The 24,861-nt window shown below is 28.3% G+C and overlaps 1 protein-coding gene across 2 annotated transcripts in view; it reads right to left on the bottom strand.

Moving 5' to 3' along the window:
- Positions 1-24,861, bottom strand: part of LOC132942049 (discoidin domain-containing receptor 2-like) — a 278,081-nt gene that overhangs the window by 80,561 nt on the left and 172,659 nt on the right. Inside the window, exons 1-5 of one of the 2 annotated variants that reach the window (XM_061010340.1) lie at positions 14,976-15,345; positions 12,471-12,618; positions 9,190-9,330; positions 8,899-9,038; positions 4,022-4,229 (exon numbers count right to left, since the gene is read on the bottom strand). In XM_061010340.1, coding sequence (XP_060866323.1) covers positions 4,022-4,229; positions 8,899-9,038; positions 9,190-9,330; positions 12,471-12,513 — 532 coding nt within the window. In that variant the 5' untranslated portion in view covers positions 12,514-12,618; positions 14,976-15,345. Of the gene's footprint in view, positions 1-4,021; positions 4,230-8,898; positions 9,039-9,189; positions 9,331-12,470; positions 12,619-14,975; positions 15,346-24,861 lie in introns of those variants that run through there. The other variant, XM_061010339.1, reaches the window with a different exon arrangement.

Here is a 24,861-nt window from a genome sequence, read left to right as displayed (position 1 = left end):
ATGATTATAATTTACTTCAAACTTTATAATATTATTATAGTGATAAACCAATTTTCAGAGAGGACGGTAAAAAAATTCTTTAGTGGGCCAAGAATATATAGTTTTTTTCTCTGGGACTCAAGTTAATATAAGTAATTAAATAAAATTGATATCGGTGATGGATAATGTTAACTTATAGTGTTCATTCAAAATTATAAATACAATAATGTTATTTATATGTATTATTGAACGAAGTATATCGAATTATCGATGATAACGCCACATGAAAATAATTATATATAAATAACAATAAGGAATAGGAAAATAATAAAATATATTTATTTATATTTATTTTACATTCGTTATATTTTTGGATGGGTATACTAGGTATATTTCATGTATATGAAATAATTGTTTTTTCAATTTTTTGATTTTTATTTAATATTTTTAAAGGCCGTAGTTAGGCACACCTGATTATTAAACAATGAGAGAAACATTATGAATGTAGCTATAATATAATAATTTATAATAATATAAACTATAATATACAGGACGGGGTAGGTATATATTTATAAAGTAAATAAATAATTTATATACTAGAATGAAGTTGGTACCTACCTAACGTGAAATTTTTTTTTAAATGTTCCTCAGAATTACTTCTTCTTAAGCACTCTTCTATTGAAACCATTAAAGTTTGTAATGAACGTTGAGCAGTCACATATTATTTCTATAAAAACGATTTTATCGCAAAGATCGTTGTTCACTAAAATATGATATATTGTTTTTAAACTAATAATATTTAGTGATCATTCTTATCTTAAATCATTGTCGAAAAAATCTGCTTTTTTAATCGACTGTTTCACTGCCTCACACTATATGTACCTATACAGTAAAAACTTATATCACCTTGTAAATCAATATTCAATTTAAAATAAGTAATTTTAGTACTAGCTATGATCGGTTGACTACGCCACATGGTGATTATAGGGAACAATATTGTTATATTGAAGAAAAAAATTAAATATTTAATGAGTTTTTTCTGTGTTATGTTTTCTTTAAAAAGCTTTTATTATAAAAGCCGAGTAGTTTATGGTGTAAGTGTATATATTATAGAGCATTATGTGTTTAGACTACTTAAAAAAATTGTACTAACAATGAGAAATAACAAGGAGGTAATCATGAAATGTCAACTGGTGTCTCATAAGCTATTTACCCTGTTAAATTATGTTTAAAAGACGAGACAATGTTGGCATAACCAGAGGTCGAGTACAAAGGCTATTTCAATTATTACACCAAAGTTCACATAAAGATTTTTACGACCAAAACGGAAGAAAAAAACACGGAAAAAAAATGAAAAAACAAAACACGAAACAAGTTTATAACATAAAGCACACTATAACGTGTTATTGCCACAATAACTTTTTACAGAAATTTAATTGCGAGAGGAATAACTTGATAACAAAATAAGAAAACATTTTGAATTGTCCCCATTAAGGCAATTGTAAGTCTCTTAAAAATATTATTTTCCCGAAAAAATTAATATAATGAAGGCAACAGACAAATAAAAAAAAACATAATTTTTGGTCATTTTATGTTTTTAATATTTTTCGTTTCATACATATTATTATTTAAATAGACCAAATTCAAATAATATATTTTACATGTTAAAAGTTTGAATGAGTTTTCTCGTTGGTATGGAAGCGAACACACGCCTAATGACCATATTATAATATTATAATTTATTTTATTTCATCTAAAGTAAAATGTAAGAACTCTCGCATGTAAAAAATTGGTATTAATAAAAAGAATATTTTGATTTTGCAACAATTTTGTATTCGTCCAAATGTAATAAAATAAAACGACTTAACAAAATAAATAATTATACTGTATTTATGTATAGGTGGTATAACATGCATGGTGTACTAATAATGTTTTCTATTTTGATTTATTATGGCCTTAAAAAGTATGCAAATATTTGAATATTCTTATTTTTAAACTAAATGGACACATTCACTTGTTAATCAAGTCATAAACTTTTTACAGGGACCATCTGTTCCTGGATAGTCCGATCAATTCAGTTATTGGTTCATCTAAACATTTGATATCGTTTTTACTATAGTATATGCACCGTGTTATCTGATTTTAAATTACTGATTATTTTTATGATTATTACTTCAAGTTTTTTAAAATAACAAAACTTTGAAAGCACGACTAAATAAATACAAATTAAAGGATTTTAGAAAGGTAATATCATTGATTATAAATACTAGTATTTATAATCAATGGTAATATCGTCGAACTAATAATCTTTAAGGTAAAGAAACGTTTTTGTTCAGGAAGTAATATTTTGTTTAAAATACTTATTGGGATTTTATATCATGTAAATTGTACATAATATTGTATATCATCATACCTAATACTTTTTAAATGAATATCATAATTCAAAATATAATACATAGGCACAATAAAATCTCTTCTTACTAATAACAGCTCAAAGTGTTGTTAATTGAGTGTTTCGATTTATTCATACTGTTTTAGAACCGAACTATTATATAGTACCATAGTACAGTGGTGAATTTAAAGGGGGCCAGAGGGGCCCAGCTCCCCCCCCCCCTTTCGCCTAAAATCTAGGTTAATAAATTGGGCTGTTTTTAAATAATTGTGTCGTAAAACTTGGAAAAAGACAATGCCCCCCACCTAAAAAAAAATCTAGATCCACCACAGCTATAGTATATTATATTCAATTATATATAAGTGTTGAATATAAAATATCTATGGTATACTTACCTAGGTATGTAAATAATAAAAATAAATAAATATATAATATGTATATTAGGGTATTTTAAAATTAGCTGTGGTCAAATATACTCATTACTCATATACAATCGTTTACCTTTTTTTTTACATATCTTCAGCTTGTGAGCTATTTGTACAATTTGTACTCATAAAAAAACTGGCAAATAAACATAGGAAAATCGGACGGGCATGTTCGGGATCTGCGATATACCCATCAAATATCGTCTTTAATTATATGTAAATACCTATTCCACCGTGAATATATTATAATACGCAGAGTCGGTATATATACACGCTACGCAGCGGTATATAACGACGAGTACCTATTACCTACTAATTTAGTTTCTCGAAATCTTGGGCACGCAAATACCGAACAATGCTAATTCCGGAGTAATGACGGTGGAAAATCAATATCACGTGTTCCTTTTTTACGGCACACTTCCGTATGATATTATTATGTTTATAATATTACAACGCAGCACTATACACGTTCGATCATATTATAAAATTTTGCTTAGATATAACAACACGGTTGTCAATATGTCATATCACAGAATAGGAAATCGGAGGTGGTTGGACGAAGATGACGGCATCGACAGGGGTTGGTTTGTCGAGTGTTTGCCGCACGATACCTGCTACTACTGCCTAGTAATGTCACGCGGAAAACCACAGCTCGCAGTTTAATAACAATAATTTGCCCGCATATCTGGGTTCGGATTTATAATCACGACCGATCGTGCCGCTACGTAGGGAATTATTCAAGTATTCAACGGACGGTCGCGGTCAAAGTTCTATACATTCATATTATTATTATATTATGATAATAGCATATACGTAGGTATAGTGCAAGCGAGGACGAGCTGAAGGAGATAAAGTTCTTGGCTTAATTATTATGCGTGCGCAAGTACGGTTGTAGTATTATAATTTACATTAGGTACAGCGTTGTAGGTATAGATGAAAATAGGTGTCGCATTGTGCATTAGTTTTCTAAACAAAAAACCCATAGTTAAGAGACTGAACAATTATTTGAACTGCTGTTAAGGGAAATTTAGAAAGAGAGAAAACAGGAATAGTCTAAAACATCTTCATTCTACGCTGAGCATTTGACATATTATTATTCTACTTTCCTCAAAATGCAGGTTATGATCGGTATAACTGTTGTAGATCTATTATATATAGGTATTATAAATTATAATAGACCGCAATACTATGTATATAGGTAGTGTACAACAAGGACATCGCTTACCTGATTCGAATGATATCTCGCTGATCATCATCCATTTATTGGCGAAAAACAGTTGTAGTTTAAGGAACCTGCCGGTCCGATGGTGAAGTTTGACTGTGACGTTTCTGGCTTCGGGCATGATGGTGTCCGCCGGGTATGTGTACGACACGGGTTCCGGAAAGAAATGTTCACCGCCCACGCTAAAATAAGCTTTGGCATGCGAAAAAACCTGAACAAAAATTACAAACGAATTACATAATATTATACGGGATACATTATTAAATGTATAAAATATATTATATTACATAATATTATTGGTAATTGGTATACATATGTGAATACCTATTATAATATTTTATAAACGGGTGTATTATGATTTCAACTAAAGTTGGCAAAGTTACTGTTTTTTGCGTAGCAGTGGATCAGATGAACGTATTAGCTTTTAACTATTATATATTCATGCGTGCCTGGGTATTTGAAACTCGTCATGAAACTTAAAATATTGACATTCGTCGTTTGTATGTTCCAAAAACCAAACAAAAAAACAACGCCATCGCGTTCCCATAGTAAGTATATTATTATTACTGTTTGTAAGTGATGTGTCACTATTTGTACGGTGTATACAACAACGTGAAAATATAATGTAAAATATATACATAATATGGACTTGTATGTGGGTAAAAAATAATTCTAATTTTCCCAAACTTTTCAAGAAATACCTCTGAAATAAACAAACTTTTCATATACAGATTTGAATAACGTGTTGTACTTGTATACACTGTACGTGTATACAAAACTGAAACTTTGCATACATATTAGGTCTTCGACTCACACACGTTCACATGCATTTAAAACAGTGCACGTATTATTCGGCCGTCTTGTTTCTTATTCGATGTCGTCAATTTCAATAATATGCTTGACACGAAATAGAATAGAATCCATTTACAAACTGTGTACGAGGGGGGGGGGGGGGGGTCGAAGTTTACATTAAACGCGGCGACCGTCTGTCTGTCCCTTTATGCGCGCCACTGCCCGAGGCAATCGGCTATCTTTTCGGAATCTCAACTTCAATCGCCTTCAAGACGCGGTTATAGACTGGTCACTAGTATACCTATACGATATACTATATAACAGCAGGTCAACTGCAGGTACTTAAACTACAATCAAACTACCGTATATAGAAACTATGTGGATGGCAGTGACGATGGTATTAACGATTATGCCACCTGGGAGCAGATTTTATAAACCTCTGTTACTAACTAGTAACTTTTCACCCATAACAAACAAAATAAATAATAATAAACACATGTCCAAAACATTACAATATTCATATGTATATGTACATATAGGCTTATCCACATATAAATAAACTCGACACCACTTTTTATTCACTTTCCATCAATATTAAAAAAAAAACCTGTGCAATAAAATATTAAAAGAAACCTTTGGCATCAAATTAAATTGTACATTGGTCGGGCTCTATTATTCTCGCACTATTTCGGCGAGAGACTGCAAGAAGACGTTACTACAAATTGAAATTATTACCAGGTAATGTAGAAACACATATAAAACATTTAAAATGTAAATACCAAATTCAATAGGTAGGTAATCGTGGAGTTATAAAACGGAGAAACAATAAAAATACCATTAGAATGCGTATTTCTGTGATATACACGTATATCATTTAAATTTAAAAACTATGTGAACGAAAGTAGAAATACGTCAATAATAATGCATCAAACATAATATATTATTATTTACTTCATTGTGGAAACAATAATATCACTATAAGTCTATAATGGCAATGTTGGGTGGTAAACGTACAATGACAACAACAAAGGACAATCATTTCGTTATATATGGATATATATTGTATATAGGTATTAGGTATGTGGTGGAACTTTCCGTACATAGGATCGTGGATTATATAACTGATATTGTCAACAAGTAATTACTTCATTTTTAAGAGACAACCAATTTTTAATAATTGTGTATTAATTTATTCCAAATACTTTCAGATGATATAAAGTTTTGATATGTAATATATAAGATAATGTTAACAAAAAATTAAATAAATATTGTATAATCGTTTTATTTTAATTTTAATGTTTCAATAAAAATGGTTCATAATATTTATTTTTAAATTAAATAATAAACTTTGAAATTCCTAAACACTGAAATTTTAGATCAGAGCGTAGCATGATTTACCTTTTGTTTTTTTCATTTGGACTTAGAGAGTATTGTTTTATTTAGTTATGGAACTAAAATACTTTCAATTAGTCTAAGGAATATCTACTAAGAAATTGAAACTGCATAATTGTGGATATTCCAGCCCATCCGTATTTAACAAAATCTATTTCTGTAGGTTAAAAAAATATAATCTAAAACTGTAGTCTAAACTGACATTTAGATTAAAAACAACGGGGACGTAAAGTAATTGTCAATAAATGTTAATTCAACTATTATGCTAACCACGTTCAATCCACAATAATTTTAAATTGTTATAATATCTAAATTACTAAATATACATAAGCACTTAACTACGAGCAAAAGTTACTGTAGTGGATGCTATGATAAATGATAATGCAACTTTTTTTAAATGTATAGTAAAAAATACCCGCATTGTATTTCACAAAGCTCATTAAATCAAGAAGAATTTAAATGCTTGGTTTCTGCTCAAATACCCTGTTTGGATTTCTTAGAACATCATAATTTATTTCACGGACATACGTATAGCCTTGCATTCTGTACTAGTTCGTAAATTGTCATTATTAAATGGAAATTGGATGTCCTGTGTTAAATTTAAATTTCCAATCTAAGTTTCAATGGACATTGTATTTATTTGTATCATTAATTCAATTTCAAATTGAATATTTAAATGTTTTACTAATTTTGTCTTCATACTGATTATTTAATGTTGGATTATAATAAATTATGGGTTCAATATGTAGTTTATTCAATGTCCTATAAACAATATTGCGTACACATTATATATTGATTGTCTTCGAAATTCAAATATTAAATTATTAATGACTGCTCAATTATTATAATATATTATAATTTATAATTTTGGAAATATAATCTTAACGTTGTTAAGACAACATTGTATTCGTATTTCTACTGATTGGAAATCAAATATTACATTTCCAATTACAGTTCAATAATATTAAAACGTTGGAAATAAAATAAAAGGTAATTCAATTTTGTTAAACATAAAGGTATATTATATTCACATGTCTACTAATTGGAAATTAAACGTTACTGTAGTAATTCAATATTTGCTTAAATGAATGACCAATTAACAGTTAATAATAATATCTCAGATTGTTAGCATTCTTAATTATATTATTATCTAATTTTCATACAATTACTAACATGTATGTTTACAAATTTCAGTTTTTGAGTTTTAGTAATAATACCTAACTGTTTTTAAATAACAATCGTCATGTGACACTCTTAATCCATTTGTTCTGAAATGCATTATTTTTGTAATCCTTGACCTTGAGTTATTTAATGAAATATATCATCATCTTTATTCCTGTACGCATAACATACAATAATAATGGGCAACGTGTAAATATAATTGGCCCTTATAGAACTGAAAATGATGTTTGCAATATTGTACTGTTGATACAACTGATTAAGCGATAACAATGTCTTTTACCTAAACTACCTACACATAACGAGTACGGGGAGAAGACAGTTTTTCGAAAACTTGTAAAAAATGAATAGTGCAGGCGAATAGAAGGAAAATGGATTTCATATTTTTCTATACCCCCACACATAAATGTATCTCTAAATAGACAACACACTAATTAGTGTCTGAACGGAAGGAATAAAGATTTTAATTGTTTTTTTTGTTTTTGTGATAGGGTCAAAAATATTTTACTTTATTAATTAAAAATAAAAATATTAAAAATTCAAAACATTTTAAATTTAGCTTAATAAAGTTAAATATTAGACACATTACAGCATCTTAAATTAATTGTCCATTTTTATTATTTCTCTTTCGAAAACAAAGGTTCAATATGAGCGAATATATCGCTACCATCTTCCCATAATTACATAACTTTGAACAGACCATATTTTTTTGGAAGCCAAAATCAATATCATATTTATTTTTTCAATTTGATTGTCTATCTGTACCCGATGTCATAAAAAAAATCATGTACGAGAAATAGTTCGTTGTATTATGTGATATTATTTTTAAAAGGTAAATTGCGATGTATTGAAAATAAAACTTTTACAAACTTATACACTTTAAAAACCAATATAACTCATATTAATTGTCAGAAGTCATGAAAGTGAGATTGACATTTTTGATTTCAAATTTCAAAAAATGATGTACCGTAAACGACGTCGTTAACTTCTAAACGAAATAAAATTTTCTGTTCAATAATTGAAATTTCAAACCAATAACCATCGATGGGTCTATTTTTATGTGAAGGTAAAATAAATGTACACCGTACACCGTACGTACACGTATCTGTGTAAGTTGAATGGATTAAAATGATATTCAATATTTACAGACTAATAATACAAGTTAGATATTACAATATACTTATTGTTTAAAAAAAAATATATGATTTCTATTTCTAATAATTTTGTTGCACGATTATATATTTATGTTAAATTACAAAACTAATAAATTCATAGGTACACAAAAAACCTAACCTGTGAATAGTAACTTATATCACTCATAACTAGCGTGTTCCAATTAGAAGATTTTAAAATACTGGTTGAATGTGATTTTAAATGTTTAACATTAAAAACGCATTATATAGGTACGTATAATAATATAATTTGTACAAAACACACATAAAAAATACTATTTAAATCGATTTCTACTTTACATTTTGCTCGTCAACGTGAACAGCTTTAAGTGAAAATAAACTTACTTGAACGCCTTGACGAAAGTCGTTGTTTGAGTGCATGTACAAGGCGGTGAAGTTCCTGACGATGTCAAACTCGAAAGTCATTTCTACTGATGACCCATAGCCCATAGTGTCGTTTTTCCATCCGACCCATTCGTTGTATTCTGTGGAAAACGATTTTGTTAAATGGTGGGGAAAAAAAGAACGCAAAAAACATCATTGGAACCGATTATTGATAACGAATAAATAGAGTACAAAATACATACATAATATATTATACACATTACATGTATATTGTTATTTTCACCGACTTACTTTTCACGAACGGTTCATCGATTCCGTATCGACCGTCGCAGAGTTGTCCTATACCGCCGAGCAATATACCACCTTCCTCGCGGCCGTCGTAACCCGTGTCTTTTACATCACCCTGTATTACCGAATAGCTGATTACACCTTCTGTGGAATAATGAAATAAAAATGAACGTTATGTTAATTTATCGAGTAAATTGTCTTGTTACGATATGTAACCATGTGTTTCTTCTATTATTATTATTATTATTTGTTATTCATATACATGTAGTTTGCTTATCATATTTTGTAAAACATATGTCATTTTATTTTTCTATTATTATCATACATTATGAAACCTAACGAGAAGTTGATATCCCAAACATTTTTTTTTTATATCGTATTATACTCCACCACGTATAACTAGGTCAACATAGAATTAAATAACAAATTACTCATAGTGAGTACCTAATATTTTGTCGAAAATAAAATTGTATATTCTACTACGTCGTTAACTGCAGTGTAGTTTATTCTCGTCGTCCTTAAGGTGTTCATTATGTTTAGAGTTACTAAATAGTATAAATTCCTAAAATACAAAACCCTGTCAAGACAGTGAAATTTAAATCTGAATGCTTATAAAATATTTAGCTCTCTACGAAAAGCCTGACTTGAATGTATTAAAGTGCGTCTCATTATTCAATTACATAGAATTGGATTTCCGTCATTGTTTCAAAATTAAAATTCTTAACAGTCAAATACACAAACTTCTTTGATTTTATTTTCATTAAGTTCAACATAAAAACTTTCGGTGAGACTATAATGGCTACATTGGACTGCTGCAGCAGTATAATATGGAATTTATAAGCATCAAAATATTATATCGAATGAAATTAAATTTGTCCGAAAAAGAGATTAAATAGGATTTAAGGTTAAGCAGATTTACAAATGATGTGTCATCTCGTGGTCCCTATCGATGATCACTCTATCAATGAGTTACTACTTACTAGTCAAAAGTTTCAAATTGTATTCAAATCCTTTCTAAATAGTTGAACAAGCTTGTAAATAAAACGTTCAAGTTATTTACTTTTGAAGACAAACGAATAAAGTGTTGAATAAAATAGTTTTAAATGTTTTAAACCCTATAACAAGCCATGCAACAGCTATGTAAAAGTTCATGTTAAATGATAGTTATACACACTTTTTATATCCTGTAAACTGAACAATTTCTACTTTTTACTCGATTATTATTAGATAATATAACAATGTTATCCTAATAATAATAACGATGTTTTTTTTTTGTTTTGATCAAAAAAAACATTTTTGACTTTTTCAAAATTATTAAAACTTTAATCTTTTAAGTTATAAATAAATATATAATAATATACAATATAATAAAATACATTTTATTATGATAATAGTTGTAGTACATAATAATAAATAAACATATTGCATTTATTTATGTCGTCAAAAATCAACGACATATAGTGTAAAAACACTAAAAACTTATTAAAATATAATCATCTGTTACATTTTAATTTTTTGTTTAATAAAGAAAGATTTATGATATATTTATAGCTAAGGTATTTGTTGGTATTTTTGGCTTCTATATCTATAATACTAATCTTATAAATAGATTTTGGGCTATTGCTTTTATTCAACTATTCAAGTGAATTTTACTGTAAATTTAGGTATTTGAACATATAAAAGCGGGTAAGTGGAAGTTGCTCTGTTGTACAGTAGGACCTGGTTACAAGTGCGTCACTGCAATGGATGGTGTTAATACTATAATACGGTAGCCGGTTAAGTTGAATTACTATTATTTGTTTATTATCATATTTGTGTATATAATAATATATTTTAGAAGTTTTTCGAGTATCTACGAATAATATTTTTAGAATATAAGACAAAACTAAAATAATTTTTCTTGGTTTACATATCTAAATTCGTGCAAATTTGAACCTTAAATAACTCTACAAAAAATGTTTGTATAACCTACTTACGTGGAACCTTGTTTTAAATTTTCAATCCTTAACTATAAAATTTGAACATTTCATACATTTTTAAATTTGAAATATTTTGTCAAAATTTGAAATTCAAGTGCTTATAAAAAAAATTGTATCTATGTATTTTTAATACTTGACCTAACGCTTTTTGACCTAACAAATATAATTTTATTGACATTTATAGAAAAAAAAACAAAAAATTGAAAAAAGAAAATGTTTGTCAATAGCTCAAAACGACTCAAAATATTTTGAAAATTTTATCAAGTATAAGAATTGATAAAATAAACATATGGTGTAAATTTAAAGTTACTACAGTTATTCGTTTTTGAATTACAACAAAATAAGAAAATTATTACAATATGAGAAATCGAGTGAATATACAATGTTGTACACATTTAAACGCTCATAAAAATTTAATTTGACTTTTCGGTAGATATTTTTATTTTGATAAAGGTAGACAAAGTTATAAGAAATTTTATATTAAATAAGATATTTCTTTATTTGTATTTATTGTAAATATATTTAGGATATTGAAACTGATAATTAATTCAATTTAAAAAAAAAAGTAGATTATTATACTAGAAATTATACAAGAGGTTTTTACTGGTTGGTCGCAAATTAGCGTGTACTCTCATCACATATAACGATGTAAGTACACACATTTTCAGTGGCGAGCTGTAAATTACGTACCTTCCAAGCTAAGTATATATTACATCTATATAAGTAGGTAAACAATCTCTAGAGCTATATAAACTCGTGTAAGCTTGAATTGCGGTCTTGTAACGGTTTCAAAAAGTCAAATATAAATATGAAATTTTAAAAACGCTGAAATATAATATGCACAGACTCACAGTTTTTGACGGAAGTTTCACGTGTGTACAGCCGCATATATTTGCACGGCCGTGTGTATAATATTATCATTCAGAACATACGCTATAAACACGCACATAAAGTATACGTGTACGTTTAATATCATATAATGCATTGTGCATTATATTTTGTCCGGGGCTTTAACATTTTCACGAACCACGAAGTATAAGTTTTACTATTCGTATGAATGTGTGATTATACTTTATTTTTATATTATAATATTATCATAATATGATTAATTGATCTCTTGACATTTAGAATTATTGTGCACGATGTATATATTAATTATTATACCTGGTCTTATGGCTGAATCGATTTTAAATAATTTAATGGAACCATGTTAACAACAAAATATATCAACGATCCTTTTAGAAAACTAACCCATCCTTAAAATAGGGTATTAGTGTTATATATTATTATTCAGTTTGTCCTTACCGTAATGATAACAACCGATGATTTCAGCTCGAAGGCAAACCATCCGCGGTTGTCCGCTGTAAGGCACTAAACGGATTTTCGATGCTATGATTGCTGGCACCAAGGATCGGTCTACTATTGTATTCGTGTCCCTGTTTGCTTGCAAAACCTGTGAACAAACCGTAAAATATTAATTATTTACGTGTGTTGGTACATAAAATAAAACAAACATTACAAATTATTTTAATTTTGGATTCGGTAACCACAGCATCTTACAACGACCTGTTGGCGAGCCGTTTGTTTAACTAAGGCTGTGGAAAAAATCGGTGTCTTAAAAAATAACGTAGCCACATAGGTATATAATATAATTATGTGTTTCTTAATATTTTAATTCCAAACGCTTCTAACCTAATATTTTCATTCACATATTGTTACACACAAGCCACAACGAATTTTTTTAAAGCCATTTACCATTAATAAATTATAAAATTATATTATAATATGGTGTATTAATAAGTCACTATATGGCCAATATACTCTTTCCTTCAGTCTTGCACATAAATTAATTTAATATTTCACAAAGAAATTATAACATAACACTCTAAGTACATTAAACATTATGAGCGTAATAATTTGCGTACCTATACAAATTAATAATATTATTGTAATTTCGAGGTTTTTTATTTATAAAAATGTACAACGTCTAACATTTGGTGCGTATCATACTTTGTATATTATACAATATGGACTGAAATTAATCGAAGTTTTCACGTGTGAAACATTGTAGATGAAATATTGAGTGCTAATTGTAGAACACGGCTATTGTTATTGAAATGTACACAACTTCCCTCATCTCTATACCCATTGAAATTACGAGAAGGTCCCTGTAGAATAATAATTAATTCCCCACTATATGTCTCGACGATATTCAATTTTCAAGTATAAAACATAATTTCACGGGCTCGCACTTTTCATCATTTCGGATACGGTTTGCGGCGGCCACATAGAGTAGGTACATTCAAATTATCACTCAACGACAGAAACCAAGTTTTCTCATTAAACGTAATGTTCCTATATAGTGTACACACCACACAGCACCACCAAACAATATGGTAACTACATAATAATATATACAATATTCATATATATATGCGTATATTGTATATTTATATAGGTACATTATACGTACATATATATATATATATATAAAAAGCATACAACGTAACCTACATAAATACATATATACATACGTGCATACATATATTGTATATAAACGCTACAATAAACTTAGTAGTTCGTATATATTATGTACAAAGTTATTTTCCAACAATTAATATTATATATTATAAGACCTGTCTATAATAGTTTAATCTGATATTATAGAATATTATAGATGATTGAACAGAAAATTCACTTGCAAATATCGTAATTTAATAATATTACAATCGCCAATGGGCAACGGATATGCGTTAGGTAAAACAACAATTTTGCTTATGTTAAATATTATAAAATACATCATTCACTCGTATATAATTATAGAATATGAGAGTGATTGTCAGACTCAGTAGTCACTGTAATTTTCACTAATTAACATTAATTAACTAATCATTAAAAATTCAATTTTTATGGATCGAAATTTAAGTAAAATATTCTGCTTCTTAGTATGAATACATACTATACTGTCATATAATAAATAAAAACAATTAAAAAAGGTATCGTTACAAATTAAGAGAAAAAAAGGTGGGTAAGTGGTTGTCAATCTGCTGTTTAGTAGGTTACAAGTGGGTCACTGTAAAATGGATGGTATTAATGGAATATATTAAGAGCCTTGTATTACATTTTAAAGCTTTTTTACCCAACAAATACAGTTTTATTGACATCTATATAAAAAAAACATAAAAAAATTGGAAACTGAATATGTCTGTAAACAGCTCAAAACAAATCAATATTTTATAACTTAAGTATATTCACTCATCACACCAAATTATTGAACAAAGTTAATTAATTTTTAAAGAATCAATTGTGAATTCTCATATTGCTCTATAGATAATATATTGAAAAAACAAAAACTGACTATTCTGACATTAGATCATAAATTAAATTCTCTTCTTTCAACGTAAGAAACTAACTAATTACCTTCACTAATTTTAACCTAAAACCCTTCATGTAAATTTCACAATGTTTTACTTCATTACCCGTAAACAAATTGATACAATGAAGTACCTATATCAAATATCGATGTAAACCCTTAATAACTAGGACGAAACTATAATGATAAACTAGAGTTGGGTTAAATATTATTAAGTAGTGTTTTATATTATATTATGCAAAAACCTAATATTATTCTATAACGATCGTCCGTAGGTTGCATAACTGAATACATTAAGTTAAAGTCGGTAAACATTTGAGTGAATATAAATTAATTAACCGTTCTAATAACAATGTTTATTATATAATATAATAATAATAATATATTATGTGAATGTGACTAAATATATTTCGTAAAATACTATAAAATAATATTACCAATAATATTGTTTTCCAGGCCTGCTGCCCGCAGCGATACTATATGGATATGGGCACAAACAGAGGTGCATGCATTTACTTGAAAATATTTTTTATTTTACACAATATACATTAGACATAATATATTAATTATATAAAATAAATGTTCTTTAACCATGAACTAAGAAGAGTTTGACATATGATAATGAGTGCCATAGAGTGCCATAAGTGTTCTTCCAGGGCCATAGACGCATACATGGAATAATACCAAAGAAGTTATAAGTGAATTAATATTTTCATTTTTCCATGGTCTACCAAAATATTATTTTTTTTTTTATCGATTTACCATATCACAATCACACCGTCGTATTACGTAGTCGTTATGTTTAAATTTTGTTTATTTGAGACGTAGGTACATAAATAATTATTATTATTCAAACTGCTAATTATCGCATAGTTGCAATCGTTAATTACATTTTTATTACAGCATTGTTCTAGATGGCTAATAACTTTAGACAATATGGTCCAAACATTTTTTTTTTAGTTACTATACTATGTAGGTAGGTAATCCATAAAAATAATAAAATAATAAAATATAAATATAAAAATGAAAAAATAGTTTGGCAGGCACTCAAAGGGTTACAACTATAGTGTTGTATAAGAAATGTTTTGAACAAAACTTATTATTTTTTAGTTAGGTACCTACCGTAGTAACTATATTAAAAAAGCAAATGGTGTTTAAAATGTTTTATAATTATAGTTGTTTATTATTGTTAAATTTGTTAATCAAAAAACTATAATAATATAGATTCACTAAGAAAATCAACTGATGTGTAATTCTGCGTGTAGGTTTTTTAAAATTATATAATTTGCATTATTATAGGTACCTATTAGTTAGAAATGTTCAGTTTTTAAAATTACAATTTATACAAAAATGAATATCAATGCATAAGTTATCAAACTAAAACATAATAAAAATTAAAAACATTTGATATTAACTTTCAATATTAGTGTTTAAAAATACTAGTCATCACTCATTATAAAGCTAATATTATTTTACAGACTTATTAATTCCACTGAAAATGTAATTATTTAATAACTGTGATCAACCACAAAACATTTACAAAAATGAACACGAATCTGGATCATTCGGTTATAAATATTTATAAAATATTAGATAATTAACCCGATAATAATATAATTATAAAACAGTTTTTAATAACTATACTGTTTCAAATCTAAAACTTTAAATTATTATTATTATAATTACCATATTTTACCATTTTCCCAATATTGTATACAACATATTGTACAATATGTTTATATGTACAACAAACTAAAAATACATTTATATTCCTACTTTATTATAATAGAGTATTTTTTAATTTTATAAAATTTTTGCAATAAACATATTTTAGATTCTGAGCGGAGCGAGGAATGTATAATGCTTTTACAATGATGTTTATTTTTTTTTTATTCTATAACACCTTTTCTCCCTCTAAACTTGCTCAAAAGTATCAAGTATACCATATTTTCTGAAAGGCTATGTTCTTGAGCTGGTACTTTAAAGAGGTCATTTTTCGATTTTCGAAACGCTACTCGAAATAAAAGCGGTTAAAGGAGAAAAAAAACGTACGATTTCACGATTTTATAATATTAAATAATTACGTACGACGTTTTCTACCAGAAATATTGCTTCAAATGAAAAATGACAAGAGATATTTTTTGTTGTATTTTGAATTTTGTTCCTTAAGGTTTAAAGTTCGGAAAATGTTAGCTATTTTTGAGAGTTTTTTTTGTTGTAATTTGGTTAAAAACATTCGTAAAAACTTGAAATTTGGGTTTTTTACTTATATTATCCATACCTAGACATGGTAAAATTTTCAAAACATTTGAGCGACTTATGAGCTTTTTCTTTTATTTTATATTTTTTTCATTTTTATGATATTTCCTAATTATAAATTATAATTATAATTATATAAATTACCTATTTATATAAATCGTTCTTAAGCTATTCTTAAAACGCTTTGTTTATCACCATAGAAACGAATAAAATTAAAAAAAGATTCCCTCGTCCGCTCAGAATCGTTTTTATCGAATGCAATCATTGCATTCAAATCGAATACAGTAAAATTACACTATCCTGTCCGAGGCTCGAAGGGACGATGGACAAACATCCACCACCGAAATGCGCTAACCTACTTTTTGATACCTATTAGTATGATGATTATTATGTTTTCGTTATACCGTTGTATTAATTATTTAGCTACGATTGTGACGCTATAGGTTAGAAACGCTTTTATAAAATACTTTTATTATAAACGATTTTAATCAGTCTATATTTTATAAGATTTAACTTTATGATACACGAATTTCAAACACTTGACTTATTAGTTAATAGTTATTAGTATCACGAAGACATTTTACAACACTTGGGCATCGCTAGTATTGAAGTATATTTTATATACGTAGGTATTACGTAATATATACATACTATACATACGCATCTTATAGTATTATATTTATATACATAACAACATAGGCTAATAGGCCATAGCAATATGGGAATATATATGTACATTATAAATACTATGATTGTTCTGCATTCAATTTCCATTTGTGTATGCGTGCAAAAAAATCGCGACTTAAAAGTTATACCTTGCACAATTATAATTAAAGTGTTATATTGAAACGTGTGTACGACAGTTTTTATATGTATATTATATTCATCAGTATCATGACGACATTTTACATAAATCATAATACATAATATTATTACCTATTATTATATCTAATATATAAAATTTTCGTGTCACAATGTTAGTTACCATACTCCTCTGAAACGGCTTGACCGATTTTTATGAAATTTTATATGCATATTCAGTAGGTCTGAGAATCAGCTACTATTTATTTTTCATACCCCTAAGTAATAAGGGTTGTCCAGAAAAAAATAATAATACTGTATTATATATTGGTTGCTATTAGTTAATCGGGAATGTTTGTTGATTTGTATTATTATTTTTTGTCAATATATATATTATATAAGAATGAATGTTTGCGTTTAGATTAGACCTCTGAGAAGAACATAGGTTAATAATTTAAAAATGATTAAATTTTGTTTTTTTTATTCATCGGATTTTAGTACGGTTAGGTTAGGTTAGGATTTTGTATTAATTGATTATATTAATCCACGGAATTAAGTAAAAACGACAAACTTGGTATAACTTTGATACTTTAGAGTTAAATCATACACTTATGTACAAACGCACGGGGTTTGCGATCTACCGCAGGTAGATTGCCTACTTGATAATATACTGCTGCGAATCAGAATTTTTATTCCGGGCAACAGAAAAGTTAAGATAAATCTAGAACATCATACACCGAATATTAAATAATGCATTGAACGAAGTTTGAGTCATATACAGTTTGTACATTTAACGAGTAACGAAGTGCACGGGATTAGCTAGTTATAATATAATATTAGGTGATTGGCCATCGTGAGTACCTGCTACCGACATTAGCTAATTTGTACGTAGCACATTCCTATACAAAAACCACACGTGTGTTATACTCGTCATTTAGGTGTACGATAAATTGAATTTTATCCTAATAGCATTGTTATTTTAAGATGATAAGTGATAACCTTAAAAGAGTTACAAAAATGTACCATATACATTTTAGAAAATATAATATCATAAAACAATGCAAAAAGTAACCCAAAGAATTCCATATGTTTTGGCGATGAAACACATTTTTATTTGTTTGCTCGTAAAGTACTGCATTTTTCAGTGGAATCACCGCTTCCAGCTACACTTAACCACGTGTACAGGGAGATGTTAATAGCGCATAACAGAAATCGTGCAGGTTATGAGCATAGCGAATTATACTGCAACCGCGTATAATATTTTGTGACGTGAAATTATATTACAAACGCTCTGTGTATTGCAGCATAATATTATTATGCATATATATATATATATATATATTATATCCATATTATATATACAGTATTATACAAATCGTTAATACTGAATTTCACGTGCAAAGCACGGCAGTGAGCCTCGTCCGTAAGTACACATAATATGCCTACGATAATGCGCAACGTGATGGCGAGGAACACGGTGCAGGTCTTACATATACAATGCAAATAATATATATATATAAGTGGCATAAAACTTTTGGGAAACTATCGCGTGCATATAATATACCTGTATGTATATATATATATATATAATTTCGTGTTGCAGTACGGGCCGATATATTTTACGACGGGTTTCGCAGCGAGGGTGAGAATAAAAATAAAATGGGGTGGTGGGTGGGAGGAGTAGGATGTTTGTGATAAGCTTTTCGACGGGATTAATCGGCGTGACTTAATTAAGTGGCCGTCTTTTACAGTCGGCAGGTGCGGGTGAGTAGTTCGGCAAAAGTGCACTCCAAAAGCAAAGGCAGCTTCTGAGCGGCCCACCCGTTCCGTCACCGATCATTAGGCTAGGTCGACGGCACGCATTATATGAGACGGATTCAAACCTACATAACTACAATACGGGTATGGGGTAGTAGGTATATATAGTACCTATACAGTATAAATTATATACTATATAATATGTTTAGTTGCAGCCATTCGATATGTTATAAGCCTTTACCTAGGTACCGATAAAATTTGATAACTTTATACCTCTATCTATTCCAAAATAAATCGAATGATATATATATAGATATATTTACTTAAAAATGTTGACTCTGAGTACGGTTTTGTATTACTTAAACCTATCTATCTTATATATTATATTTATCCTGTTGACAATAAACCAACGGTTTTATTTAAATGTATAACATTTATGGAAATCGGAGACTATGACGTTATGTTGATATCTAGTCATAGACGAAATCTGATATATTCATCTGGTTTTATCCTTTTCAAATATTGACACATATTTTTTAAATTCAGTCCGTAGGTTCAATTTTTGTACAGTTTATGTAGTGAAGATTACACGTGTGTAAGTTAATGGTACGTAAAATAGTGGTATTTATAACTATAATGGAAATCTATAGTATACTGTCGTACAAAGTTGACTTAAATTAAATTAAACTATTTAAATACGTGAGTGTAATATAATATATTATACAGAGTGATTCAAAAATCTTCATCTGATAACGAATTGATATACCTCAGCACCTGTAAATTGCAAATAAACGACCTGTATCCAACTTTAAAGATAAGATATTCAAGTTTATACTTTCCTTAAATTTTTTTTGTTTTCGTCAGTTGGAGTCGAGATGGAAACATTAAAAAAAATATCTTATAGATGTGCCGGGCGATGAGTAGTGGCGAACTGTATCATAATTTTTTAAATAAATAATATGAATTTTAGAAATCTGATGAAGACTTGAATCTACTTTTTACAATCCAAGACACACGATTACCTAAAATGTAAATGTTTCCAAACTTATAATTTAGATTAATATTAAATATTTAAACAATTGAATGATCATTATTCATTACAAATGGCAGCAATATAGTGTTAATGTGAAACGGTTGAATTTATATAACATGAGACATGTTGAAATTATTCTTGATAATGTTTGAAGAATAAGAATAAACCAAATTGTTGGTCCGTAAGAAAAAAGTTGTGAGTGGAATTCATAGAACTACAACCTTTCATCGGCGTTATACTATTATACCAAAAGTAGGTAGGTAGTAGGTACATGAGATAAATGTAATAGTTGTTATAATAATATTCTCATTTGAAACGAAAAGTGTTTGATTTAAATTGTTTGTTTCCGTCACTCGATTCGTTATTATTATGCACTCTTACATAATATAAACATAATATCCAAGTTGGAAGTTGACACAAACTTTGATACCAGAATAACAATCAAGTATCAAACAGTAACGTACATACACCTATATAAAAGGACCACCTCCTGTGCATAACCCTTTGGCCGCACTTTTCTCTGCCTAGCAAGTCACAGGTACACCGAATAATATTATATATTCAGCTGCACACATGCACGCACACACACACGCGCACACACACACACACACACACACACACACGCACAACCATTTCCTCGCACAAAAGTAGCTTGTGCACCCTCTCACAAATCGACCTCAGCCCTGTCGCAAACTTAATATCAATTATTATTTACCTGCGTGCACTTCAAAACTACATAATTTAAACTCCTCACCATCGTCGGCTCCACCCAAATACCCTCCTACCATCCTTCACCATAACAACCAATTGCTCCAAAATACTCTCATTTACATAAAAATAAATACATTTACACAAACAATTAAAGGGTGAATTTCAATTGGATCGGACGGCGAACACAGTTGATATTAGATTCTAATTTGTATATATAATATTACACAAACAGAGAACCCTCCTACGAATTTCTGTAATACACGTACGCAAATATGTTTAGTAATAATAATATGTACAATATATTATTTACGGGATGGGCTGTAGTATACTTTCCTCGTTACCGCTGACCCAGTGAAAAGGATACATCACAACGGCCCATCCTGTACACAAATTGTCAGTATTGTATTTGAATAATAATATTATTTTACGTACATATTATCATTGTTTTCGCACGCGGGACGTTCTATTACTTCACTCGGCCACGCATATGTATAATATATACTTTATACATATAATGCGTATATTTATATATATCGCCATCGTTAACCCTACAATCTACATAGTGTTATTTACATTGTTTCGTACGAGTGTACCCTACTTGTCGAGCATGTGTATACAGGGGAGTTGGATGTTCAAATTCTTCACGTAATTGAATTTGTTTATAATATAATATTATGTTTTATTACATGTAGTATTAGTTAATATAATGTTTAAAAACCCTCCTCAAAATAATATGCATGTGTTTAATTATTGTACTGTGCCTATACATTATACTGCTGTGAAATTACAAACATCACACACAATATACAGTGCGTTCGTACTTTGTAACTTCAGTCACATGACGTATAATATTACGTGTATACCGTGTATGTAGTGTATTCCTTTATTCATATTATTCAAATTTTCTATTTGTACGTTTGATGGGAGTATTGTGGAGGCGGGTTAATACCTAATGACATTATTCGATTGCTACGGATACAGTGAACTATGCATGTAATCTAATAATAATCTCTTACGAACAATTAATATCATTTAATCTCCTAAAACGGACTACCCATCGAGGTTTTCACAAATCCGATGTAATATGATATATATATGTATATATTTTTAACGATTCAATACTAAAACATTGTCATGTACTAATGCGATGAATTCAGATTGTACACACTTACATTTACATACATAAATAAATAATAATATACTATATATACGAGGTTATCAACCTATACATAAATATTATGTAAAACCTATGCATTATTTAAAAAAATATTCATTCGCAGGCTAACATATTACATAATATTTTATCATTTAGCAGGGTTGATAATGATACTATTGTTGGTATATTACAATCTATACGATTTCAATAATAGACAATGTTTTTTATACATTGGACAAATAATGCAAATTAAGCCGATTTGTACAAAAAAAACATAATGTAATTTACATAATAGCAGAATAATGAGAATAAAACCATTTACAACAATACGGTTGATTATACTTAACTTTTTACAGGTAACAATGTCATACACAATGAAACCGCTTTTATTTGTGTTGTGTTCTTTTTAATAATATTTATTGTTGTTGTTGTTTTTTTTTTTAGTGAAACTTTAAAAAAATACATGATTATAAACAGAAATTACAACAATAGCATAAGAAGAGTTGGGCAAAACTTAAAATGTATTAAGTATTTTATAAGACAATTTTGGTTTTAAAATTAAATGTTTTTTTTCAATAATTATTTGATGTAATTGAAGTTTTTTATTGACTTTAAATCATTTAATAGTTAAGACATTCAAAATGAATAATTAATAACTAAAATAATATATAATATTACATAGATCTTGTAGTGTAAATTATTATGTTATATTTAGGAGCAATGATAAACATAGACGTTAAACGTCCATCTGAATTGAATTTTCCGATTTTACAATATTATTTATATTTCAGTAACTAAAACTAAATATAATATTCTTTTATTGAGCAATTTAGTTAATTAATTCATACATAAAAGTTCAAATCATTTTTTTTTTCGAAAATGATGATTTTTATAGTTTATAAGTGTGAGTAATAAAAACATTTTATTGACGATTTTTAATGTAATAAACTAAGTTAGAACATTAGACTTTTAAAACACTCTTTCAACACTAAACATTGGTTCTATACATAAAAAAAATACACGTCATTGAAAAACCAATCTTCATCGCTCATACACTCAGAATTTTAAACAATAAACATTAATTTAATTTTCATCATAAAACTTTGAAAACGTGAACCCTGTCACTACAGATTATTTTATATACTTTTCGTTTCATTTAAAGAGAGCAAGAGACAGAGAATTAACCCTTATATTTATTTGTAGCGAGATAAGAATTAAGTAAATATGTATTTCGATTATGTTGCGAATATAATAGAATTTTAACTTATCGTACATAATATTATTATGCACAACTCATTCAAGCATTTGGCTTATAATATAATACCACTATAATATTATACTATACATAACACGTAACAGAGAATAATAGGTAGATAAAACTATAAAAGTATTTGTTTGTGCAAACATTATACCATTTGGGTAAAATTTAAATATTTCATGTACCATGTGCTGTTGAAATCGTAAAAGGTAACTTTCATTTTAATTAGCGACCAACATTTTTTCTTAGTTCCCTTTTTATAATAATTATAATAATAATATGTGCACGCAATAATAAAGTTCACCACAACTCATTGCTGGATAAGAGGAAATCTCAATTTGTGAATAATTTGTTTGTATGTGGACATACATCTAGGAAATATGGGTCACCACCGCTTAAAAGTAATTTAATTAAATCATTTTAAAAATTTAAATTAAATTCCAACGAACTAAACAACTATACCGAAAACCGTGATACATCTAAAGTGTATAGCGATAAGTCTGTAGATATATTATATAGTTGAATATACAACGTCGGAAGTTTACACAGATTGCAGAAACGATAACCTAATTTTATAATTACGTTTTTTTCGAGTCCACAATATACCTACATAATAATAATTTATTGTATACAGATATGTAGTGTGGGTATACAACAAAAAAGATTCGCAGGTACCTACTAAAAATTTTGGTTTTGGTTTTTTCTTTTTTTAACTACACGCATAATATTGTACGTTACATCTATACATGTAAAAACGAAAATAAAAAAATTATTAAAGATAAGTATAAACAATAAACAATATACGCTGTATTGCACGAAACAAAAGGGATTCGATATAATTCCAAAGTCGGTTTAATAGATGAAACAATCGGGAAAGCACGTGCCGAGGCTTCGCATAGTATTGACACAGAGTGCTGTGCGACGAGCGTGCTGCAGCAACAACCAATGCGTTTTTTTATTTATTTATTTCTATTTTTTTTTAGGTCGTGAAAGCAATTATATTCTGTGTATTTTTAATTAAAACGAATAACACAATTGTAGCGACGGGGCAAATCGGCCCACTATACGCATTATTGTTTTACCAATTTTCACTCCAATTTGTCTTTTTTTGTTTTCTACACTCCACGGTTGATATCCGACTTAATAATTTATTCATTTATGTGAACTTTTAATTAATCGGCCCCCTCATACATACGTTAGTCTTTAGCGAAAGTTCCAATAGCTACATCACAAAATACCCAATGACCGCGATGTTCATTATAAAAACAATACCTAAATTATATTATAATAAATATTATATCAAAAACGGATACACCCAGATTTTTTGATTTTTCTGTGCATCGAAGT

This window comes from Metopolophium dirhodum, chromosome 3 (assembly GCF_019925205.1).
Source record: "Metopolophium dirhodum isolate CAU chromosome 3, ASM1992520v1, whole genome shotgun sequence".
Classification (NCBI taxonomy): domain Eukaryota; kingdom Metazoa; phylum Arthropoda; class Insecta; order Hemiptera; family Aphididae; genus Metopolophium; species Metopolophium dirhodum.
The sequence above is the reverse complement of the archived record's forward strand: the minus strand, read 5'-3'. Positions and strand labels throughout refer to the sequence as shown.